This window comes from Strix uralensis, chromosome 4 (genome assembly GCF_047716275.1).
Source record: "Strix uralensis isolate ZFMK-TIS-50842 chromosome 4, bStrUra1, whole genome shotgun sequence".
Classification (NCBI taxonomy): Eukaryota; Metazoa; Chordata; class Aves; order Strigiformes; family Strigidae; genus Strix; species Strix uralensis.
The window spans coordinates 107086064-107109432 of NC_133975.1; the positions used below are offsets into that span (position 1 = coordinate 107086064).

General features: G+C 44.5%; 1 protein-coding gene across 4 annotated transcripts; it reads right to left on the minus strand.

Annotated features, from left to right (window-relative positions):
- Positions 1-712: 712 nt before the first annotated feature.
- On the minus strand, positions 713-23355 carry AREL1 (apoptosis resistant E3 ubiquitin protein ligase 1). Of its 4 annotated transcripts, XM_074868401.1 has the most exons (21): positions 23270-23355; positions 18649-18901; positions 17576-17707; positions 17427-17486; positions 16549-16775; positions 14654-14891; positions 13489-13658; positions 13173-13353; positions 12182-12426; positions 10414-10491; positions 9791-9932; positions 9265-9386; positions 7454-7529; positions 6967-7076; positions 6269-6448; positions 5986-6111; positions 5663-5792; positions 5518-5576; positions 5238-5327; positions 4068-4243; positions 713-3880 (listed from the first exon to the last, which is right to left on the minus strand). In XM_074868401.1, the coding sequence occupies exons 4-21, from the start codon at positions 17440-17442 to the stop codon at positions 3778-3780; spliced, it is 2469 nt and encodes an 822-aa protein (XP_074724502.1). In that variant the 5' UTR covers positions 17443-17486; positions 17576-17707; positions 18649-18901; positions 23270-23355; the 3' UTR covers positions 713-3777. The 4 variants fall into 4 exon arrangements, 3 of the variants coding, with proteins under 3 accessions (XP_074724502.1, XP_074724503.1, XP_074724504.1); XM_074868402.1 differs by lacking the exon at positions 17576-17707; XR_012628917.1 differs by lacking the exons at positions 713-3880; positions 5518-5576 and having other exon boundaries at positions 4106-4243.
- Positions 23356-23369: the final 14 nt, after the last annotated feature.

The window sequence follows — 23369 nt, forward strand, 5'->3', positions numbered from 1 at the left end:
GTAGAATCTTCTCAAGTTTTAGTTATGATTTTAATCCTTAAGCTACAAAAAAAAAGTCTAAGGAAAACCAGTAATAAATCGAATGCTTTTTGTCAGAGCTGGGAACAGCTCAAGCTCAGAGATCATAGAAATTGGATATTGCCCCTGAAGGCAACAAACTGTCAACTTACTAACTACTCCATTGTTAACAGACATTTCCAGGTACATCGTTTCCACCCTGCAATCTGAAAGTATATTTTGTACAATTTAAAAAGGCGCCAAGGACTCAAACACCCCCTCTTCTCCTGGCTTTATCTAACACTCTTGACAGTACAGTGAGGCACAAGCAGTACAAATACCTGCAGCTCAAAGAGTTGGATAATACACAGCGAGATGAAAAAGTAATTGCACCAACTGCATTATTAACTTACATAAAAGAGAACTTAAAATAATTTCTGGCATTACCAGCTGCTTCAGCCCATTTTCCAGACTACTGCAGAGAGGCCTCACAGTAGGCTGTGAACCCCAGCCCAGTGTCCTGCCTCTTCCCAGCTCACAGGTCCTGGGTTCAGTCAGGCATCCCAAAAGGCTGCAGGTGGAGAACTGTTTTCTTCCCCTGCAGCAAACCTCAGCAAGACACCAGAAGATCTGGAGAGGCCACTCACCCATGGACAGCACTAATCAGTTTGATTCCCTCTGTTCAGTCTTGAAAGAATACTGAGCTGAGAAGGCAGCATTTTTAAAATATTTTATTTATTATATGAACTATTTACAAAATCAGCTACTACAACCACCGGCTTCCAAATTTTGGCTGAACTCTGCCAGAAATTCACCAGAGGGAACTAGGATTTAACCTGTGTCATCCACAGCTCCTGGTTTTTAAAAACATGCAACATGGCCTGGAGGTGCAGGCTGAAGCCAGGCCCTCTGCACCTCAAAGCAGCTTCAGGAAACACAGAACCTGTCTGAGATGATACCAGGATCCTGAAGATTTCTGCAGAAGGGCCTCTATTAAGTGGGAATAAACAAAAGATGAAAAGTAACGAGCCTCTGCCAGAAGTAACATACAGTATAGGTGACCAAAGCACATCGCCATTGCCATTGTTAAGGGCAGCATAAACAGTGACTGTACTGGAAAATGGTATAAAGCTAGAGGTAAGTTTAGAAACAGTGTGATGGATCTCAGGAACATGGGACCAGCTAGGGGCCTGTAGAAACAATGGGGATGGGTTTAGTTGGCTAAGAGCACCCATCACAGTTCTGACTGCACTTGCGTTAAGAAGTCCTTGGCATCTGCACAGCTGCTGGGAAGCATGGGGTGCTGGCTGCAATGTCATGAGAAGCAGTTAGGAGCTCTTTCCAGCAGAGGAAGACTGCCCAATGTCCAGCTACCTCACCCTCAGAATAAAAAAAGTCCAGCTCAAGAGAAGAAAGGAGAAGATTCCTGAGGAAGATGTCACTGGCAGCATTGGCCCATAGCTACAAGGTGAGACTGCAAGACAAAGCTGCAATGTGGGAACAGCACCAAGCTACGCCTCCCAACAAAGAGGAGTTAAGCCGAGCACCACCACCTCCTCTCGGTCCCTGGAGGACACAGTGAAGTGGTGGCATGGAGAACACAGGAGCTGTAACTCTATGACCATGGAAGCCATCTGCAGTGTAAATAAAATGGTACCATACTCTCCACCCAAAGGAGGTCAGGACCTTGCAGAACAGAGCCTGCACTAAAAAAGGGAGAACAGCCACTACTTAAGTGATCTATCAGAGAGCAACAGTGGCAACTCTCAAGCTGGCAGCCTCCCAGCACCTCGATGCCAGTGAGGGAATGAATTCACAAGGCAAAGAAATCCCCCTGAGTAGTCTCAATCTCAGCTGGCTGCTTTTTGGCACCAAAATGGCTTATTTATTTTTTTCTGTACAGAAGTAACACACCCAGCCCAAGAATGGCTAAGATGCTGCCTTAAAAACATTTTTTAGATGTAGAATGTCTTCCCCCAAATTCCCAGTCAATTCAACTAAGCTACACTGAAAAAACACAGAGTTATCTTAAAATACCCACACTGAACAGAAGTTTGCCCAGATTAGCTTGAGGGCAGCAGAAGGGGACTGAAGAGGATGCTGAGACTTTTTATCTAATACAGTGTTCTAAAATTAGCTCAGAGATGCCAGTCTGAGACTCCATTCTGGAAGAAATCCAGCAATTCCATAATCCAGTGAAAGCTTACATTGCAAGTAGTAGCAATGCAGGTTTCTCACACTTTGACTTCTGCATGTTTTTGACTCCTGACCTGAACTGTTTAAGGGACTTAAAGGGAGAACTTCAAGATCTTGAATTTTGCTTCACTGAAGAACTCATCAAGATTCCCAGATTCCCCTTTCCTTTATTTCTCTGTGAAGGACTGAATGGACTGCCAGTGACACCACACACCAATCATAAGTTTACTTCTCACGCTGGTCTACCCACTCCTCTCCCCACAAGCCAGACAATGGTGAGCGCAGGCTGTTGAGTGATCACTTGAGTGAAGTTCTAGTTAACATTTTGTGCTGGAAAGCCAGCAGCACTGAATGGAACAGGAGGAAAGGAGAGGTGAAGAAAGAAGGTAGGAATATCAGGAGGACAGAAAGCCAGCTGCTCTCCAGGCACCAGCACCCCTCTGGAAACTCTGTCTGAAATGCAGTAGCGAAAGAGAAGCCTCAGGCTGCTGCATGATAGAGGTAGAAGCCAAGACCCTGTGGGATGCTGGGGTGGAGGTACCACGTTCTGCCCAGTACCATCACCCCAACAACAAACACATCCCAGTGCACACTGTAGCTGCTTACTGACCTTTCGCTGTTACTACATAGCATATATACCCTGAAGGTGAATGTGGGATAGGCATTGGTGCTCAGCATTGAGGGATCATACTCATGCCCATACTCTCTCTCCTGAGGAAGGGAAAAGAAGTCAAGGGCATGGGACAGCTTCCTGTGCAACATCAACTGTCAGAAACATTCAGTGGAGGAGCAACTCCTCTTCCAGTTCATTTACAGAGGCTCATTACCAGCCACTGCTGGAGAAGGACGCGTCTGCTGCTGGACCCTGGCGGAGGTAGTACAAGATCACTGTCAGGGCCAGCACTTGTGCCCCGATGAGATTGTTCTCCCCTTCGGGTTACTCCCTCCAGTGGATTCTGCCCACTTTTCTCTGTGGCACGGGTGACAGCAGGATCCAGAGCAAGATGCAGAAGAACCAGAAACCCTTCTGGGTCAGGTGCTGAAAGGATGTCTCCCTATACTCTTCATGAGTCAGAGTTAAATGAGCTATTGGAGAGCATCACTGGGGGAGCTGAGCCAAGACATGGAAAGTTACTAAGGCTTCCCGTGAGCCAGGTTTCCAGCAGAGCTCCATGCTGGTCTTCCCTCTTCCTCCCAGCGTGCTACAATAAAGGCAGCTCAGCAGATCTCCTGCACCTCACTGTAACTTCTGCTTATGAACTTCATCTTTTCAAAGAAGGATGGGTGGGTGTACAGGGTGCACAGAAATCAAGTTCAATATCTCCTTGATGAATGCACCACAGTCCTTTTGCTGTTCCACACTGAACCAAAGGGAGAATGAGGGAAAGGGAAAAGATGAGTTCTTGATGACATATTCGGGATACAGAAAGGCCACATGACATCTTCTGGATGACAAATTCCTTTACATGGAGTCTTTGCTTTGCCTCCATTGCCCCTGTGAAGGGAAGGAGAACAAGCAGAGGATTGAACCTGGGTCTTGCCACAAAGAGCCAGGAGGCTAAATGATCTCCTAGAAAGGGGCAATCACAGCATGCCAAAGCCCTCACAACCCTCGCTGATAGCTAGCTGCAGCATCCTGTGCATTTCTTCATAGGAGTCATAAGTAGGGAGGCACAGCTGGTTAAAACTGTAAAACAAAAGAAAAATTCCATTCAGACTACATCTGAGAGGGGACCATCCCCACCAGCTGCTTTTAGAAGGGTTGACATGAGCGTCACACACATAACATGTTATGCACTGCTTGCCCACCGCAACTAGCTGGTGTCATTCCCAAAAGCACAATGCAGAAAGCCCTACCACCCCACGATACTTGCCAAGTGTGGGCTGTCGGCAAAGTACTGTGAGTTGGAGCCGCAATGATCTGGAAAGATGGACAGAGTGCAGCAAACCCTCCTGGGGGCAGCTGGGAGGAACCAGTTGTGAATTGCAAGAGCCTGGCCAGCTCTTCCTGTGTGAAACTGGAGACCACAGTCCAAAACCACGTCATGACCTGTTAGGAAACAGGAAAGGTAAAGCCAGATGAGTCAAGCAAATCAAGTAAGCATATAAGCAACTTCCAAGATCAGTCAATTGACCTTGCAAGCAAGTGCTCTACTAATAGCATTTTTTTTTGTTTTACCAGGGTGACACACAGAGACAAGTATTACATAGTTTCTTCTTATCAGTTAAGAAATGTCCCACACTACTACCTCCCACCAGTCCCTTCCCTTAAAGCAGAAAGGCTTCTGCTCTCCCCACAGAGATTTTATTTTTAGAAATACCTGCATAGGCAATGAAGTAGGTTTACAATGCAGAAGCTCATTTGCTTCTTGCAGTATGCTAATCTCTTGGTTTTTCACATCCTCTGGTACTTTCGTAGGAAGGTGGAACCATCCCAGTGTTTACAGCTAGAAGCCTGTACTCCCAATCTCTTTTCATCTTGAGTGTTTTGACAGTTTCCATTATTTTTCTAAATGAAGCTGCTACCATTCCCATACCCCTCTCACTGGGAAAGGCAGGGAGGGATAGGAACAATTACAGGGTACAAGTTTAGGCTACTACATCAGTAGCCTTTACCACAGAACTGAATTCCTAAAGCTCCATGTGGGATTGCAATCGTGATCTTCAAGCATCCCTTAGAGATAGGTATATCGCCGTGAATGTCTTCAATAGCAATAATTCCCACCAATTCCTCCCGATTCCCTGCTGAACTGTTCTTAATTAGCGCTTTGTTGGATTTTCTTAAAAGGAACACCTCTGCTGATTTTTATCTGCTGGTAACTGATTAAGCATCATCCCTAGTCAGCTACGCTGAAGGAGCTCTCTAGGGAGAAACATTATTATATATAATGCATGAAGTCCTACTCCTGACCCCTGAATCTTCCAGTTTGTCCTTCTGGAGGCCTAATTTCCAACAAAGAAATCTGTTTCCAGTTTAAATTGCCTTCTGCTGTAGTTGGGATAGCTGGTTTCAGCAAGCAAGAGGGAGAAACCCGTCCACTTGCCTTCTCACGGAAGTGCCAAGATCCTCCTACCACTACAGCATGTGCCTTGAAGTCACAGACACAGATATCTCCAGTACCACACATCAGCAACTGAAAGGCAAGAGACTGCAGTCAGAAAGTCAGGAGCTTGGAAAACAAGGCAACAGCTACTGTACAAATTACAAATATTTAAAATGCTTAGAGAAGAAACATTTTGGCTTTATTCCAGATCCAGAATGTGCTTCATTTGTCAGAAAGGAGGGGAAGTAAGGGTAGAGATGCTTAGGGAGGCAGCAATTACCTCAAGCTCATTCTCATCAAAAATAGCCAGGAGGTTCTCAGGAACTAACTCACTAAGACCTGGAAGAGAAGAGGAGAGAAGAGCAGCAAGCGCTATCCCCTGGGACATAAAGGCAGAAAGGAGTAGGGAGCAGACAGCATGTTACCTTTCAGGAAGTGGTCCACCTCCTCTCTAACCTGACTGGCCAGCCTGTACTGTGCAAGCAGATTTAGATACAAGATCTTGTTTTCATTGGTCACTGGTACTTGAGCCCCTCCTGTCACCAGTTCCACCACCTGAAAACAGACTTGACGTGAGTGTGACCAGCAGCACTCCCCAAACCTGAAGTCCCAACCAGAATAAACCCAAGCAAGGACCTACTGCCCAGAGTAAGCTCAGCTTTCTGGGGCACATAGCAAAGTTCTCAGCCTCCTCTGGTACAGGCAGAAGGGGTTAAACTGTCCCACCTTCAGGAACTGCCTCCCTCACCTTCTCCAGCTGTCCTGTTTTGCTATACTTCTCTTCAGCAAAGACCAGATCCATCTCACTCACATCATTGTTCAGTATGAAACAAACTTTGGATTTATAGAATTCTGGGTCATCCGTTTCAAAATACTGTGTGAAAGAAAAAGGCAGCAGGGACATGGAGGGAAGGAAAAAAAAAAACCACAACATACACTGTTAACCAGGACTCTGGATCTGTTGCTACTACACCAATGTTCAACCTCTCCCCAGACCAATACAGGCTTCAGACAAGGCTGGGAAGCTTTACCTTGTAATGCATACGAAGTCCTATGATCTGAGCCAGGAAGGATCGGGTGAAGCGAGCTCGAACCAGTTGTTGGTAAGCACCTCCCAGAGATGATTCATAAAGACACTTTCCTACTAGACGGCCTGCAAATTCATACACTTTGAGTCGTAAATATGTGGGACGCCCTGGATTTGGATGCACCTGCAAAGAGGAAGCAAAATGAAATATCCAAGTGCTAGACAAGACTAGCACAAATAGCAAGTATGAGACCAGTTCAAGTCACGCCATCTCTCAGGCTGCCCAGGAGCTTTAGTGCAATATCCTCAAAGCTAAGCAACAGAAATAAAAAGCCTGAAGCTGCCTAGGAAGAATACAAGATGTTTCATATGCACAGGCCAGAAGCTGTACGAGAGCAGAAATGGATTCTGAAACATTCAGACCCAACAAAACCTCTAGATACCACCACCACCTCCTCTTGCCCAGAAATCCAGCCTTCCCTGCTGACTGGCCACCCTCTGCTGTTCATCCAGCCAGTTCTTAGGCCCTTCAGTGGGTTAAGATCATTAAGAAAAGCTTTGAGAAAGGCATTGGAAGTGACTGTGCAGGCAAGCTAAAGAATGGGTAAGGTTGCACACCACTTAATAGCAGCAGCATTATTTAACCATTGGCATATCAATGAACACATTTCTGGGCATTCAGCATAGGAACTGCAGACTCACCAAGGCCTGGTTGTTATCACTAAAGCGGGTAAAGAGTTGACTGGTGGTATCAAATAACGCCTTACAGATGAGCTCAAACCACTCTCTGCGTGGACCTCCCCAGTCCAGAGCTACAAGATAAAACAAGCTTGGTCATCCATGGGTCATCAGATCAAGAGTTTCATGCATGCTGCTCAGTATTACCTGACAAGAGAGCTCATCGCAGTAAACAGCTCCATAGCAAAAAAGCAGAAGACAGGGACTCCAGAACTCTAGGTTTTGCTCCTAAACCTAGTCCTAATATTTTTTCATTTGGGCCTCAGGTCCCTATGTAAAGTAGGGATTAGAATAGCACCAGCAGGATAATTCACTAACATCTGTGAGAAAGTGAAAGGGCTGGAAAGCCACAAAGGATAGACATACTAGAAGAAACCAGAATTTCAGACTAAAACAACATCACTATCATTCCTTTCACTTCTTCCTCGTATATAGTCACAGGATAACTCACCTTCTTCATCCTGAAAAATCACTTCGAAGTTTTTGCTCCAGTCAGAAACAGAAAAATTTCGTGTTGCTTTAAAAGACTGAAAAAAAAAAAAAAAATAGCAGCAGCCGTTACTGCTTGGCACCCTGCAACCAACAGGCAATCCTCCACATGCGATAGACAATTTAAGCAATACAAAAACCAAGAAACAGTCTAGTACTCTAAAGTATAAAAGTGAGAATTAGGAACTCCTAAGGTCTAATTCTTATTTCTCTAAAGCCACAGAAGCCAATTCCTCATTTTCTATTATGAGACACATTACCCACATAAATGCAGCTCATCTTAAAACCAGTGTGAGATCTTAGCACAGCACAGATGTATCCCTCTCAAGGCTGCAGTGCAGTATTGTTTAAAGTATTAAAATGCCTGTGGGAAGGAGCAATTTCTGCAAAGCACTCTCAGCCCACGAGTTAGATTTAAAAACAGGAACATTTCAGAGAGCAATAGAAAATAGCTTGAAGGGTTCACTGACTTCATACTTAAAGCAAGTCACGATGCAAAAAAGTAACAAAATATTTCAAGTGTCTAGAACTTCCTGTGTCCTGATTCTGGATTCCAATTAACGAAAATTTTAAAAGCTACACAGCAGTCCTCAGTCACACAGGTAGCTTTGGCTTAGCTTATCTTCAAACAGGTTAGAGCATCATGCTAGTCACACCTCTGGGCTAAACACACTGGTCACATTCATTGTGCCTGTCAACCTTGGACACTAAAGCTTACAATTATTATTATGGCACTTAATTTATTGGAACACCAGTGCTCATGACAGTGCAGGAATTTCCAAAATAGTGGGGAAAAAATTGTCAGGGAAATACTGTTTAGAAGTGAAGTCATTTTGTAGCAAGCTATGAACTGAAACATAACCTTGTAAACCTGCAAACTCTTACATGCAGAAAATATTCCGAAACACAGATTTACTGAGTGTAAATCAAGGGAAAGCCCAGCCATTCCTGCTTTCCCCAGAAATGTTCTTTTCCATCTTTATAAGATTACTGTTGAGACTTGTGGAAACAGTAAGTCAAGATAACTGCTTGCCCTGCGTACACAGTATTCAGAATGTCAGTTAAGAGCTGTATTATATGAATGAGTCTTTCTGAAGTTCCATTTTGGAAACACATCAGCTTAGGTCAGCATTGGCGAAGACTTAAGGACTCTATGGAATATTTTATCATCACACTGAACCACTGCTAGAAGTCTGTCAATGCAAGAATTTCATGCACGCAGCTCAGTAACATCTGACTTTACAGCTTATCTTACTGAATGGCTCTGTACCAGAAAAACAGTACATAAAGACTCAGAAGCTCTAGGTTCTGCTCCCAAGTCTGGTCCAGGTAGATAGTCTCTCTCTGGGCCTCTGGTTGCAATGTAAAGTGGGAACAGAATAGGACCAGCAGATTTCCTGCTTTTACAAGCTATGTATGTATTTACCCTAGATATCTCCCAGGGCTTGATTTACTCTGCAACGAGTTCCTTAAAAATTTATCAGAGCTGAAGTTTCCTAATTACTTAAGAAATTGATCGCATCTTACCAGCTGTAGAGAAGGAACACAGCATCCCACACAATACCAAACCTGAACACAGAGGAGCCCTTGAGATAATTTTTTAACATTTCTCCCATCTCAAGCTGTTTACTGGCATCTGCCTTGAAACAGAAGGACTAATCATTTTGAGCATGGTTGCCCTAGTACATGTCAGTTTGGATTTCTTTAGGCACTGAGCAGAAGAAAAAGGATGGAGGAAGCACTGGGCTTAAGCGAAGTGACCTATACACTCACCGACTCCAGCAGACAGTGACGGTTGACCTTTAGCGTGACCTTCAAATGGGGTCTTCTCATATGCACCTGACGTAGCTCTCGCTGAAAGAACGTCACTTTGTCCTGGAAGGTCTCCGAGCCTCCTGAGAACAGTGACAATTTGGGTCAGGCCTGAGCTGTCAACACGTGAACATCTAGAAGGCACTCCTAAGACTAAATGCACAGGTCAGCTTTACAGCCCAAGGATGAGTTTATTACAGCTTCTTGGAGACAGAACTCTAAAGGCAGTTTGCAGTTAGCCTTGCTGACATTCAGATACTCACAGGTGTGCTTTCAAAGAGCCTGACAGAAAAGCCAAACTGAAAAGGAATAGCTGGCACGATGAAATACATTCACTGGAAACACCAACCAGAACAGAACATGAGACACCAGGAATCAGAGTTCTCATCAGAGGTCAGTCAGTGTTGAAAATCTTCATTCCCTGGGGAAACTAGCAGACTCAAGTGCTAACTTCCTGACAACTGTACCCACCTCACCACCTCTTTACCTATGTTTTTATGCAGAGAGCGAATGAAAGTGGCTGCCAAGATGTTCCTCTTCTTGCAGCTGAGCTCCACAGGAGGTTGGATCCCATCATCCACCACCAGTGTCAGTAATTTGTGCACAGGGTCAGGACCAAGGTATGAAAACTAGCAGCAAAAAGATGCAAGAAAGGGTAAACCCATCATGCAAAAGGCACAGTGTGTTCAGCAGACAGAGCAACACCACCTGTGCCCTATTCTCTGCTCACCCATGCAGATGCAGTTAACAGGAATACTATTTCAGGCATCCAGACTCCAGTTAGGAGGTTACTTCAAACTTTGCATCCTAGCCTAGGGGTTTCAGTGGACACAGTCACAGCATTTTAGCAAGGTTATGAGAAAAATAAGAGAAATGCAAAAGGATCCAAGATTTTTGCCTAGCATTGGGACAAAAGGCAGGGAGGAGTGATACAACTAGCTCCTATTCATAAATATTATCAGAATTTAGGCACTGAGGGGAAATTCCAGAGTTGAATTTTACGCAACAAAATATTGCTTCTCTCCAAAAGGAAAAATCAGACTGTCATTCACAAGGTCCACAAGCTAACAATATGGAGGTGCAGTGACAGCTACAGGGAAAGAGGCTCACCTTTGTGCCAGGACATACTCTAAAGGTGAAAAGGCGCCACGGAATGATCTTCAGGTAGAATTCTTTCACTGAGAATTGCTGAGTAATCACAAGGAAAAGAAAATGTTAAAGGTCACATCTGTTAAGGGTTGTTCCTGAAACACATGAGGCACAGAACAGATCCATAAAGCCAGACCTCCCTCCAACCCCAGGGACAGGGTTCTGCAACATTTGGTGACATCTTCTGGCACAATAATAAAAACCTTTAGAACTGTACAGAACCATAAGCAACTTCTAAGACTTTACTGTGTGCATTCACGACACATGTAGGATCGCAGCATGACACAGATTTTACAGCAGTAAGCCACTGTGTTCAGTAGAACATCACCAGTCTGACTGGAAGGTAATGTTAAGTACACTTGAGAGGCTGAATTCAGGACAAGTTTGTAATGCATTGACAAAAACGTTTTGGAAAAAGTCACATTAACAGAATCATTGCTACTACTCCCTAATTTTCACAACCATTTCAAACAACTTTTAAAAAGCACTTGCAATTGCTAAATCCAGGAGATTTGCAGTAATTTCTTCTCAGTCTATTTCTGCCAGAACAAATAACTACTAACTGTGGAACTGTCACCTTCTGGAGAACAAGCTAGGATGAAATTTTAGCATCTTTAGACAAAACACAAAACCATTTCCCACACAAGCCTGTTCTAGCTGCAATGACTGGAAAAAATGACTAGCAACATTTCTCCAGAAACAAAGAAAATATGCACAGCAACCCCTTAAAGAAATAACAGCATAGTTATCTACTGTACAGGACAGATACTCTAGGTATATATAGAGATATCTAGGGATACAATTACACAAGCATCAGAATCACATTAACAACTTTGGCAACTGAAGGGAACCTGCAACAGTACCCACTTGTGGTGATCTCCTTTACCAGGTAATGCAACAGAAAATAGTACAAAAGTCCAGAACAAGGATGAAAGGATACTGAGCTCACAAGGACCCAGCACTCATTCCCACAGTCAGTTCTTAGAGCTGCATGCAGCAGAGATTTATAAATCCCTCCATCTTATAACTGTTTCATAGCCCTCTTTCTCTGTCAGGAAAGAAATTCCTGGATTAGTCTTTCTTTTTGATATTTATCACTGCATTTTTCAGAATGTATTCAGATTGGTAGATTAACAAAGTGAATTTAAATTTATTGGAAGATTTAGTGTAATTTTCTTTCTAGGTTCCCTGAATGCTCATAGGCAATAAGTTGTTTCTGTTAACATATTCTTACTGTAAGAGAATCCTCAGTTTCTCTTGACTTGCTTGAATCCTGTTTCTTCTACTTCTACATTTACCCTTTGTACTCTGACCATTTTTTTCCCTTTTCTTTTCCCTGAAACATTCAAGAAACAGGACAAAGACATAAAATCTGGGAATCTCTAAGTTCCAATCTACAGGTATCAGAAACTGAGAAACGGAATTGCAGGTCTGACCTGACCAGAGCAAAGGAAAGGCAAACAGAGTATCTATTGAACCATCAGGCAGAAAATTCCCAGTAGGCTTTGGATCAGACCTAGAAAGACCCATGGAGTCCTAAAACTTCAAGGAGCATTTTAACATTATTCTCAGTCAGGAGCTCCACATTTGCTGTCTAGCCTTAAGCAAACCTTTTTTAACCAAGTCTGAGGCACCTAAATCTGGAGCTAAGATAAAGGGCACAAGGAAGGTCTTCAGTTGCAGTGTATTTTAAACATGCACTCAAGAGTAGTAACTTTGTGCTATCTACCTTAGGTGACACATAGCAGTACACTTTTTTAGGTTTCTTCACTTTCTCAGGGGTTTGGCTGTCAGAGGGAGAATCTTCATCTTCATCCTCAGTTGCAGTAGAAGGACGACGCTGGGAGGAGGTCAGGTGCATTGGAAGTTGCCACTGAGTGTTGGTATAACTAGGAGCATCGTAAAGGTAGGCTTCAAAGTAAATACCGACACCTGAGGTGGACACATTGTGTTCTACAATGTTCTGTTCATTCTCTGAGGGAAACAGATATAAGGGAGTTGTGTAAATCTTAATGGAGACCAGAATCAAAAAGTAAAGAATCCACAGACCACCACCAAATTAGTTACTATGATTTTAAAGAAAAGGCTACACAACCAAAGGAAAACCTGGTGAAGTAAAACTCTGATAAAGAGAACCTGGGAGTGGGATGCAAAGATTTCAAGACAGCAGTTTGTCTGTCTTGGCTTCAGGCAGTGACTGGTTGAAGAAAAAAGGAAAAAGGCATACAGAACCTCTCTCTCAGAGAACCAGCCTGAAGGCATAGCCACTTGACAGCTACATTGCAGACTGGCTCACTCCTGAAGAAATCAGGTATTATAAAATTGTAAAAAAGCACATAGGTTACATGCAGTGTTCTTCATCCATGTTGCTTAGCATACAATACATGACTGGCTCACTTCCAGTATGGCTCCGATGCCAAGAACTAGCAAGGAATAAAAATTGCCTAATTTCAGAAGTTAACCTCCTGAGACAGGGGGAAAAACACACCTGCTTTTATCTGCTGATGGAACAGAGAGTATCAGTCTTCAGAAATTTCCCTTGTCAGCAGCAAATTCATCTACCTTAGCATTTTTAAATGAATAGGCATTGCTTAAACAATTAAGCATGGCTAGTCCAGGGAAGCCACATTTAGCCCTGCTACAAAAGAGCAAAAAAGACTGTGCAAAGCATCTTGTAAGACGACACCTGGAGAATGAATACTGAGTAGTTCTTGACTCACCACTTAGAACAATGATGTCAAAATCACCATTGCTAATGGGCTTGTTCTGGTAGGAGATGCAGGCATGGAAACAACCCCTACAGTGCAAGGTGAATCGGAAGAACACCTTGCAAGTCTGCCGATTGGACACCACAGACTTCTCAAACACAACATCGGAGCTCTCTTCTTCTTGAGGACCCAGCTAAACAGAAAACGAATTAATGAAGGGGACTCATATTATTATATATATTATATTATATATATAATTTTATATATATAATATTATATATATATTCAGGCTCACCTGAATTCAAGCAAGGGATGAGGTTGCACTCACCTCATAGATGGAGAGGCTGTAATTGTGCTCATCTATCAGGGACACAGAATTGCTGGTGGGATTGTCATACTCATCTCTGGGAACTATCTGCAGAGTGTGCTGCTGCCCACAAGTCAGCACCAGAGTGGAGAAATGGCAGACAATTTTGGTTTTGGAGGGAACCACCATCCCTGAAGCAGACAACAACAGTTTAGAGTCAAACAAATTCCACAGTGAAGCTACAAAAAGCAAATAAAAACTAGGGGCACATTGCCCTCAAAAATGAATCAAATTTAAGCACATTCTATGCCCCTACATTCAAAAAACAAAGTATCTGAGCACTGAAGTACATGCTGTGGTGCACAGGGTTTGCCTTGGGTCAGAAACTTAATACTGATAAAAGCAAACCCAGTTACTAGCCCTCTAAAGAATGATTTTTCCACCATTCTAATCTTCAGCTCAAGAACTTGCTCCCACAGCACATACAAAGTACAACTCAGATGACATGCAAGGAAACCTGCAAAGTCAGTTTACCAAACAAACTTTAGCCTGAAGGGTATGTAAGTTAAGTCTGAGCTGCTTCTTTCTGTAGGGGTATCTTAGCAAGCTTTGTATCTATTCACAATGCAGTGGAATAGAAGTACTTTCAATGAACATGTACATGAAATATAAAAGATGCCAACTGGAGTCAGAAAACAAAAGTAGAAGGAAACAAATTTATAACTGATAAAAAGGAAATGTCTTTAAAGAAGTCTATAATTAAAGGTATCAACTGCTCCAGGACCCTAAAGGAATAGAGTAGGGTATTTAAAAGAGGAGGAGTCGAATCAGCATTTCCCATTCAATAACTCAATACTTTCAAAAAAGGCATTTTCTTACTACTAGGTGGATCACAAGAAGTTACTGCAAAATGGAGAACAAGACACAAGTGGTTAGGGAGCTTAAGCAGCACTAACGACTTATTCTGTAAGGCAGTTGCTATTTTGCCACGTACTGGTAGTCACAAGTATGGTTTAGTCATGGGTCTACTGCTGGGATCTACACATGGCAAGAGGAAAATGGTTAAGGGTAACCCTTTCCCTGTCACCTACCTATTTTAGCTGGAAACACATTTACCTAACTGCCTCCAATACCTCCAAAACCTCCAAATCTACTTTGAATCATTAGAGGGCCACTTAGACCTTACCTGGCTGGAACACCTTGTAATAGGGGCTGTAGGCCACATTCAAACCACCAAGTTTTACAGTGATCTCATATCTCCCAGCCCTGCGCACAGTGAAGGCCACTTTCACCACATTGGAATTAGGCTCCTGGAGAACTTCCTGGGTTACAGGAATATCAATTTCTAGCTCCACATGGCAGATGTGAACTCGCAGCTCCACAGGCCGGCGAGCAGGGAAGGGTTGCCCATTTTTATAGAATAACTGCATGGGAAATGGAGAAGTCCAGGTCAGCAAAATTATGCAGTGCACAGAGGAAGAGAAAGCGAGTCGCCTTGGGGAAACAAGGGCAAGAACCCCAGCTCGGCAAAGGAAACAAAATTAACAGCCCGCTCTGTCACATAGGCTGTGTTCTCTGAAGCAAACAGGGCACAAATGGGCATTGAACAGCCTCATTCTCTTTTGTGCTGGGGTTCAAATGAGTGCCCTGGAAAGAACATGCCTCTAGCCATTTCTTCTCTGCACTGTTAGTGCAATACCAGAGCAGAAACCAAGAGAACCCACTAGCAAAAGGAAAAAAGCAAAGCCACATCCTTTCAGAGAAACAAGCAGATCTTGTCCGTTTGTACAGCTAAGCGCTGGAAAAGCTCTCACCAATTTGTTACAGAAAACAGTGCGGAGAAGATGCTGACCTAAGGAGCTGACCCAGTCTGTACCGTTAAGAAGCATCAGCATGAAAACATGTTAGATAAAAATCACAGGCAGCTCAATCACAGAAGTGATCTGCCGGACAATTTCAGAAGGTAACATACCTCAATCAGTACTTCCTTACAAGGAAAGAATTACACTTTGAAACCCTATGTGCATGGCTCTTCAAGAGCTGGCAGCTTGTGGGCCAGATCCTGCCTGCCATCTGCAATCAGCCCGCAGTCAGCAAAAGGTTACTATTATTCCCTGTTTCTAAATGAGAGAGGGCATGGGGCCTGAAGTAGTATGTATTTTGACTGCCAGTGAGAGAAACCACTGCATGCAACAGCTACTGTTAATGAATAAAGGGCTAAACAAATGGGAGACAAGCATGAAGTGGAAAGGCACATTGCTGGAGTTGTCATGAGAGTCAGCAAGGTGAAGGGAATAAATTTAAACAGCAGGAACAGAACAAGCCCCTTTCCCCTCAGATTTTTCACTGCCTGCCCTGGAGCTAGAACTCCTCACTTGCCCTCAAGCACATGGGTTTCCCTCACCTTCCTGAGAGGGATGGGCATGGCAACCTAGCTGAACATTTCTTCTTATTTTGATACTCTTCTGGGTGGGGAAATTGGGGCAGAAAGGTGGGCACGAGCCCAGTAACTTTCTCCACGTAGCTCCAAACTCCCAGTGTTCAGGCACCTCACCCATCTTATTTATATACTTGTCCCATTGCCCTAGACTTGGCCTTTTGGGACTGGACAGAAAAAGAGTCCTTGGCAGGCTTTTCCAGGTCAGACAGAATAACATTCAGTTTTGGAGGAATAGGGAGCCACCATGAAGCTTCACAGCTCTTGTGTTGGTAAAATGCCCACTCCCACACTCCCAACCTCAGCTGCACAACCAAAAGATAGCACCAAGTCTGTTTAAGGCAAGGCTCGGCCCACTCACTTCCCAGTAAAGGAAGCAGTAGATAGGACAAGCCTCATCTCCTCTGGCTCCTCAGAGGATTCTAAAGAGAGGGAGATAAGATTTTAAGGAGTGCAAACCTCAGATATGCACTTACAGAGTTCTGCAACAGAGTTGCAGGGGGCAGAAGACATAAACAGATAGCTTTCCTACTCCTAAATTACATCCAGCTTGTCCCCAACAAAAAATATTTGAAGAGCCCATCCCTAACTCAGAACTCTGTTCCTGCCCCCAAAACCACATGGAAACAGAAATATTCCCTTACATGCACTCGGAAGGCCATGCTATGGCCCACCTCATAGGGGTCCTTCCAATCCCAGGAGATTTTGCAGGACCGGGGATCCAGGTAGTTGCCTCGCACGTAGTCATAAATAGTTCGCTCCCCTCGGCGTTCCCGGTCCTCATGCTGAAGGAAGCTGACTATACGTGCGGCAAGCTCAAAGAGGAACTTAATCGTGAAGAAGAAGGCTACCACAGATATCGTGATCCCACCTGCAGCAAGGAGAGAGCAGAGTGTGGTTGCAGCAGCATGGCTGAGTCAGGTACCAAAATCCCCTCTGCATCAGCCCAAGATACCTTTCATTAATGATATTCTACTCAACCGCAAATTAGGTGTTTAAGGCAGAAGCTATTGTATGAACATTTATGGTTTGTGATTATGCTAAAAGGTTAGAGAATAACAAGTCCCTTAAAACTCTGCAAATGACTGCAAACAGAGGAAATAGGTAAAGGTGGTACGGAGTCTTGGGTATGCCTAGCAGATATCCCAACAGAAGCATGGAATTCCCCTTCAGTTGTAAATAAGAACTACAGAGATTCCTTTAAGGGAAACAGTCATATAACCACACAACCCCTGCAGATCACATTAAGGCTGTCTTAAGAAGCATCACAGAGACAACCCTGCACTAGTTCTCAAAAGAAAAAGTAACAGGATGTCTTAGGAATGAGGTCAATGAAAGAACTTCAGTAACAAGAAGAAAGGTGGAGAGGCAAGACTGCCAGGTGGAGGGCAGAGTGTGGGGTGAACAGTAACTTCATGTTTGTTAGGTAGACTGATTAAGATGAAAGCAGAGGCCTTCAAGAAACCCTTCTAAAGCCTATGGAGAGATCAACAAATACAGTGGCAACCTTTCCTTCACTTACCAATAATGTAAAACATCAGGTCCCTTCGGTGAGACACACAGCCGAGGATCACAGCTGCATCTATAACACAAAATAGGCCAAGTCCAGTCTAATGACTCTTCCTCACACACATTGGCCAAAATTTAATCTATGATTACTCAGACAAATACCTATCGATCATCTATCTTCCTCTCCAAGGACATCCCTAAAGCATTATTCCACGAGACTGTGAAATACGCAAACAGCACAGCATGCTACAAGGAATAGTTCTCCATCACAGATTGCCATTCAGATTCAGGGACCTATAAGAAGGACAACATGTTATCCTCAAAAAACAGTGAGAGCAGGCTCTGGGTACTGCAAGAAGGAGCTAATTTTTGCAGGATCACCAACTTTGACAGCAGAGGCCAAAAGCCACTCATCCAAAAAATCTCACACCTACTTGCTTCTGCAAGTCACAAAGTTAACTTCTAGTCTGCCATGAAAGCACATCACAGAGCCACCATCAAAATGGACAGAAGCTGACCCTCAACCAGCAACCTTAGAAAAAGCTATGGAATAAAAGGGTTGCAAAGAAGACAATCCCCATTTGTTCAGAACAAACAAAATCCTTCTAGGGCAGAACTGAATCAATTTTTTGCATTGTAACTGTACTACGGAAATTATGAATCCAACTGGAAAACAGTCCATCTGTATTTTCCTACTCACTTCTGCAAAGTAAAGTCTCTCCATTGAAACTCTCGGTGATCAACACACAAGCTAAAACCTTGGTTTTATACACTATTAAGATTACAGCAATTTTTAGAGACACCAATCTAGAATCAAGCTCTCACCAAGGGGACTGCTAAACAAACATGTAGTAAAAAGACCACACCCAGAACAACAACATGTTTAGTTGCTAAGACATAGCTGACAGATGGAACAAAAGCAGCAGCAAGGAACATGTGTGACAATCAGACAAACAATTTGGCATACTCTAATGCATACAATATAGCTCGCCATGTCACCATTCAGTTAGTGAGAAGCTACATTGTGCATTCAAGCTGTTTTTTCTTTTTTTTAAACAAACACAAAAGGGGAGTTATTCATCTGTCATCTCAACAGCGGCAGCAATGGACATCAGCACGCAGAAAGTTTAAATGAGGTACTCCCCACCAACAATAGCCATAACTTTCCAGACCAGCAAATCCCCTTTGCTGGCCCCCAGACATCCCATCCCTCCAACCAAATCGCAATCACATACCTTTATACAAGTGCCCACGTTCTAAAAGCCAAAAGGGGGTACCTATTCTTCAGCATCCTTTCTCTTTGTGCCCAACACTGGGTCAGCAAGAAGAGGCCATAGAGAAGCCATTCACAGAAAGAGAAACTTCTAGACCTTGCATCACAGCATGACTGCTGAAAGGTGAGGACCTGAGCACAGCAATTTCCTCCTCTTTGTGGAAAAGGGTTGTCCTGCAATGCTGCCTCCTGTAGCCTGTCGTTCGTTAGCTTCCCTGGAAAAAGAAAAAAAGGAGAGCAAAAAGTTCGATCTCTCCACTGTTGTGGACAAATCTAGCAAGTAGAAACACGTGAGAGGTGTAAGATGCAAGAGTATCACTATACATCAAATCCATAGGATAGGTGCTATAAAGGTATTGCTGTTGACAAGGTGCTAGGCTTCACCATATCCTCAACCTCCACCTGTCACAATCTCATTTCATTATGTGACCCCTTGAAACTAGCAGGTTCAAGACGGAACAAAACACATCCTGCCTCCATAGGTTTCATCCAGCTCATGGGTTTCATGGAGCAGCTAAGAACCTGGGTGCTATTCATGAGGAGAGCTAAGGATCAGGTACCACTACAAGCCTTCACAACCCACAAAACGTCATGTACTATTCTCAAACTGATTTTGCCCAGATCTAGAGGGCTATTTATAATCAAGTCTAAAACAAACCAAAACAAAAAAAATTTTTGAAAGTTCTTGGACCCCAAAGTAAACTAGGTAATTTTTTTTTGCTGCTGTTGTTTTAGGTGTTCAGGAAAACAGTATCCTCATAAGGCATTTCAGTTTCAGCAGCACTATCCACCAAATTACAGTTTAGTGTCAGGATTGAGATAAAAAAATAAACATCTAAGAGCAAGGATTGATGCAGCCCACAAAACCAAGGACGTACGCCAGAAAAAAAGCCACAGAGCCTACACAGTCACTATCCACTCATTCAGAACACAGATTATATAAAGGAGTGAGAATGAAATGAACAGACCCAGGCTCACCAAAGCAGCTGTCTGTAAAGACAGTCACCTCTTCTGCTGATCTAAGTGATGTACTCCTGCCTGCCATACCACCACCTCAGCTGCCACTTCCTCCTTACTCCCCCCTCATCTACCTTCCTCTTCAGATGTCTCTTCTTTTCTTCCATCCCAATAATCACACAGATCTGGCTGCCTTTGCACACTTCCACTAAGCTTTCTAACACATATGAAAACCAACAGGTAACTGCAGAGCTCTTTGACTGCGCTGCAGAAGCAGACAGACTCTCACTGTCTTTTCCTCCTCCACATCTCAAGGAAAATCCCACCCACTCAGCTATTTTCTTCTTTCCTCTGCTTGAGTGAACAGTGTTGCAGTCCCCAGGGCATAAGTTCTCATTTTCCTCCTAGATGAAGCTTCAGGTTTCTAAACTCATATCTCTGTGTATTAAGAATTACAGACCTAGCAATTTCCTTGATGTTTTAGTTCTTTCACAGTACATACCCAAGATGTGCTACAAATGCCTGGTTGAAACTCTGCTCCAGCTTGGCCTGGCTGCGGAAGGTATGCGGTGGCTCCTCACACAGCTGAAGAATTTCACAGAAACTTATCAATGTTTGGGAATCTATGAGATCTCCCTCCAGCATCTTACAGAACCAGTCTCTTCATGTCACCAAAAAAACATCAACACAAAACTTGCCCTGTGGGTTCACCTACCCAAGCTATTTCTGCCTCAGTCCATAATTCCTCTCCTTCTGTAAAGCATATCACAAGCCACACAGCCTCTCTCTTGACAGTACAAAACAGAAAGAGTCATCATGTCAACTATAAGGGTTTTTAAGTCAATTGAAGCCTGAGTCTCTTGATCTGGGTTGCAGAATTTCAGAGCTTGCTGGACACAGGGAATTGGTTATCTCCCTCAATCAGCACAGCAACTTCTCATTTTATTACCTCTACATGAAATGGTAAACAAGACACCAAGTCAGGGGGCCACAAGAGATGAAGTGGCTGTCATAGAATCAACTTCCCTCTAGTATACACGCTGCCAGAAGCTTTAAGGATGCTCTTAGAGCCGGGATACATTGGGGTAAAGAACCTAGTTGCGAGTAGCTGGTATCCAAGATATGTTGCCACTCATCAGAATGCAGATCTAAATTAAAATAGTAACTGTGCTAAGAACTGCCAGCTAACAATCTGGGAAACAAATTCTGAAAATCAGCAATATAATGTGCCATTGTAGATAGGCTGGAAAAAATGCTGAATTGTCCGACAGGTCTTAGTGATCTTGATCCAAGGACAGAGCAAGCAATGGTCTCCTGCCATCTGCAGGGAAAATGGGGATTTGGAAAGCTTCACCTTGGTTTGACTCAAGGAGAATTACTGGCATAATTGGGATAGACAGCATGGAATCATAAAATAAACTATATTATTGCCATTGCTTCTCTCAAGCCAGCAAGGAAAGGAAGGCCAGTAATGGGAATACATTATGTTTATATTACTGCTGCTGTGAAGCCAGAGGAATACAGTGCAAAGCTCCAGAAGGAAGCACAAGTGTAGCTGCACATACAAAACAATCAATAACACAGTAATGGCACATTCATGTGGCTACAGGTACAAAGCAAGCTGGGGGAATGCTATACAGAACTGATTTACTGAGGTCCTAGGAAATCTGTTGTGCCTCTTGGTTTTTTTGATGCACTGATAAATTTAACTTCCTTTCTTCTCTCCCCTGACAAGTTCCAAAATTTAGAAGAAAGATGGGTTTAAAACCTTTCTGCAGATTGGTAGTACCTCATCCAGCCAAGATGAGAGAACCCTTCTTTTCTGTGCAGAACATCCTCTCCATCCATGTGCACAAACGTCCACCATCAATGGCACGTGCATCTCATGCCACACACAAGATGATAATTCTCTTTTGAGTGAAAAGGCACAGTATTTTCTCACACCAAGTAAAGCATGCACAAACTAACAAACAGGAATGCCCATGGGAACCTAACTTTAAAATACACAGAAGACCGAAGAGTCAGCGCAAAAGGCACTGAGCAGGCTCTCAGCTGTCAAGGACAAAAGCCACATCAATGGCCAGTGTCCATACAAAGCAGTCATTCTCTCATCAGGGCTGGAATGTCATATGCATTTACACACAAGCCAAATAAAATAGTGGCAACAGGAAAAAAAAAAATATGGGAGACTTTTGCCAACTGCCTAAGTCTACAGGCTTTTCATCGCAACTGAACCACCAGCAGGGCTGTCAGCTCCTCCCGTCCTCCTCAAACACAGCAAACCAGCCAGATAGCAACTTTCGGGCCAGTCTCATCTTCACACCAGATCTGCTTCCCAAGCCAGAACAACATTCAGACACATTTGCCACCCTACACGCCTGTGGGGACAGTAAATCACCCCCTTCTTCCTCAATAATTTCCTTCACCCAAACCACTTGGGTCACTTAAGCAGTGTGAGTGAAGCTCTGCCAATTGTGTTTCCTCAACCAACAATTAAGTCTGATACAATCACCCAGGTGAAAAGGTCAGTCATGGTTCTCCTAACAAACTCAGTTCTCCTTTCGGTCTAATTTTCTTCCTCATTGTCAGAGCCTCAGTCACAGCTGTACTGAGGCCAGCACTTCAGGAAAAGCCTCCTGCATAGTACCTCATTGGCCACATAGCTGTTTTTTCTGACCAGCACACCAGATAAAACCAGTTGTATTTGGAAGAGCTACAAGTTCTCACTAATCCCATGAGAAAGATAACAGGAAGGTCTCTCTCTCACCCTTCCCTGCACAGGGCACTGGAAACCAAGTGCCCAGGACTAGCGTGAAAACTTGGACAATGTTTCCTTACACGTGCAGAAAAGATATTTTGGATCAGACTATACCATTATGGCTGCAGAAAGCACAACTGAAATTACGCTCCCTTGCTAGGATTTCAGGTCACACTGTTGGCAAGATCTACAGATAATGACATCCCACTGCTTTTCACAAAGAAGTTCACGAGCTAGAGCACAGCAAAGCTAACATCACACTTCAAAACATGTCAGCCCAGCAAGCATAAGAAAGTGGGCTGAAGACCTCAGCGACCTCGTAGCTCCACAAAGCAGAAAAGAAGGGGGAAGGAGGGCGACCGGTGTGTGGGTTCCCCCTCCAGCCCCCACCAGCTGTGGCTCGGCGGGGCCACCAAGCCCCGTGGCCTTTCCACAGGCGCCAGCCCCGCAACCCCCGCGACGTGCCACCCATACAGCGACAGCACCGTGCAAAGGGCACGGCGCAACCAACAGCGAAAGCTAGAGGCCGCCGCGCCTCCCGCCGCGGGCAGGCAGGGCCGGCCCTTCCCGCTCACCGGGAGCACCGGCCCCGCCCGCTCCCGCCACGGCCCTTCCGGGGCAGCCCCCACTGCTGGCAGAACGGGGATTCCCACCGCGGTAGCCCTGGGCGCGCCGGGACAGCGGAGGGGCGGCCGCCAGCACGGGCGCCCCGAGCCGGTGGCGGGGCCGCCCGCGCCCCTCCCGCTGCCACCCGCGGCCGGGCCGAACCACCACCTGGGGGGGGGGACGCCCAAGCACCGCGGGGCGGCCGGGCTGCGGCTCCCTCACCCCGGGAGCCCGCCCTCCCCCTCTCCCAAGGAGCCGTTACCGAGGGCTGCAACAGCCGCAATGTCCGGCCCGCTCCCGCGCGCGAGCAGCGCGGACTCCCGCTGCCCCGTGCCGGCGGCCGGAAGTGACGGCACTCCTGG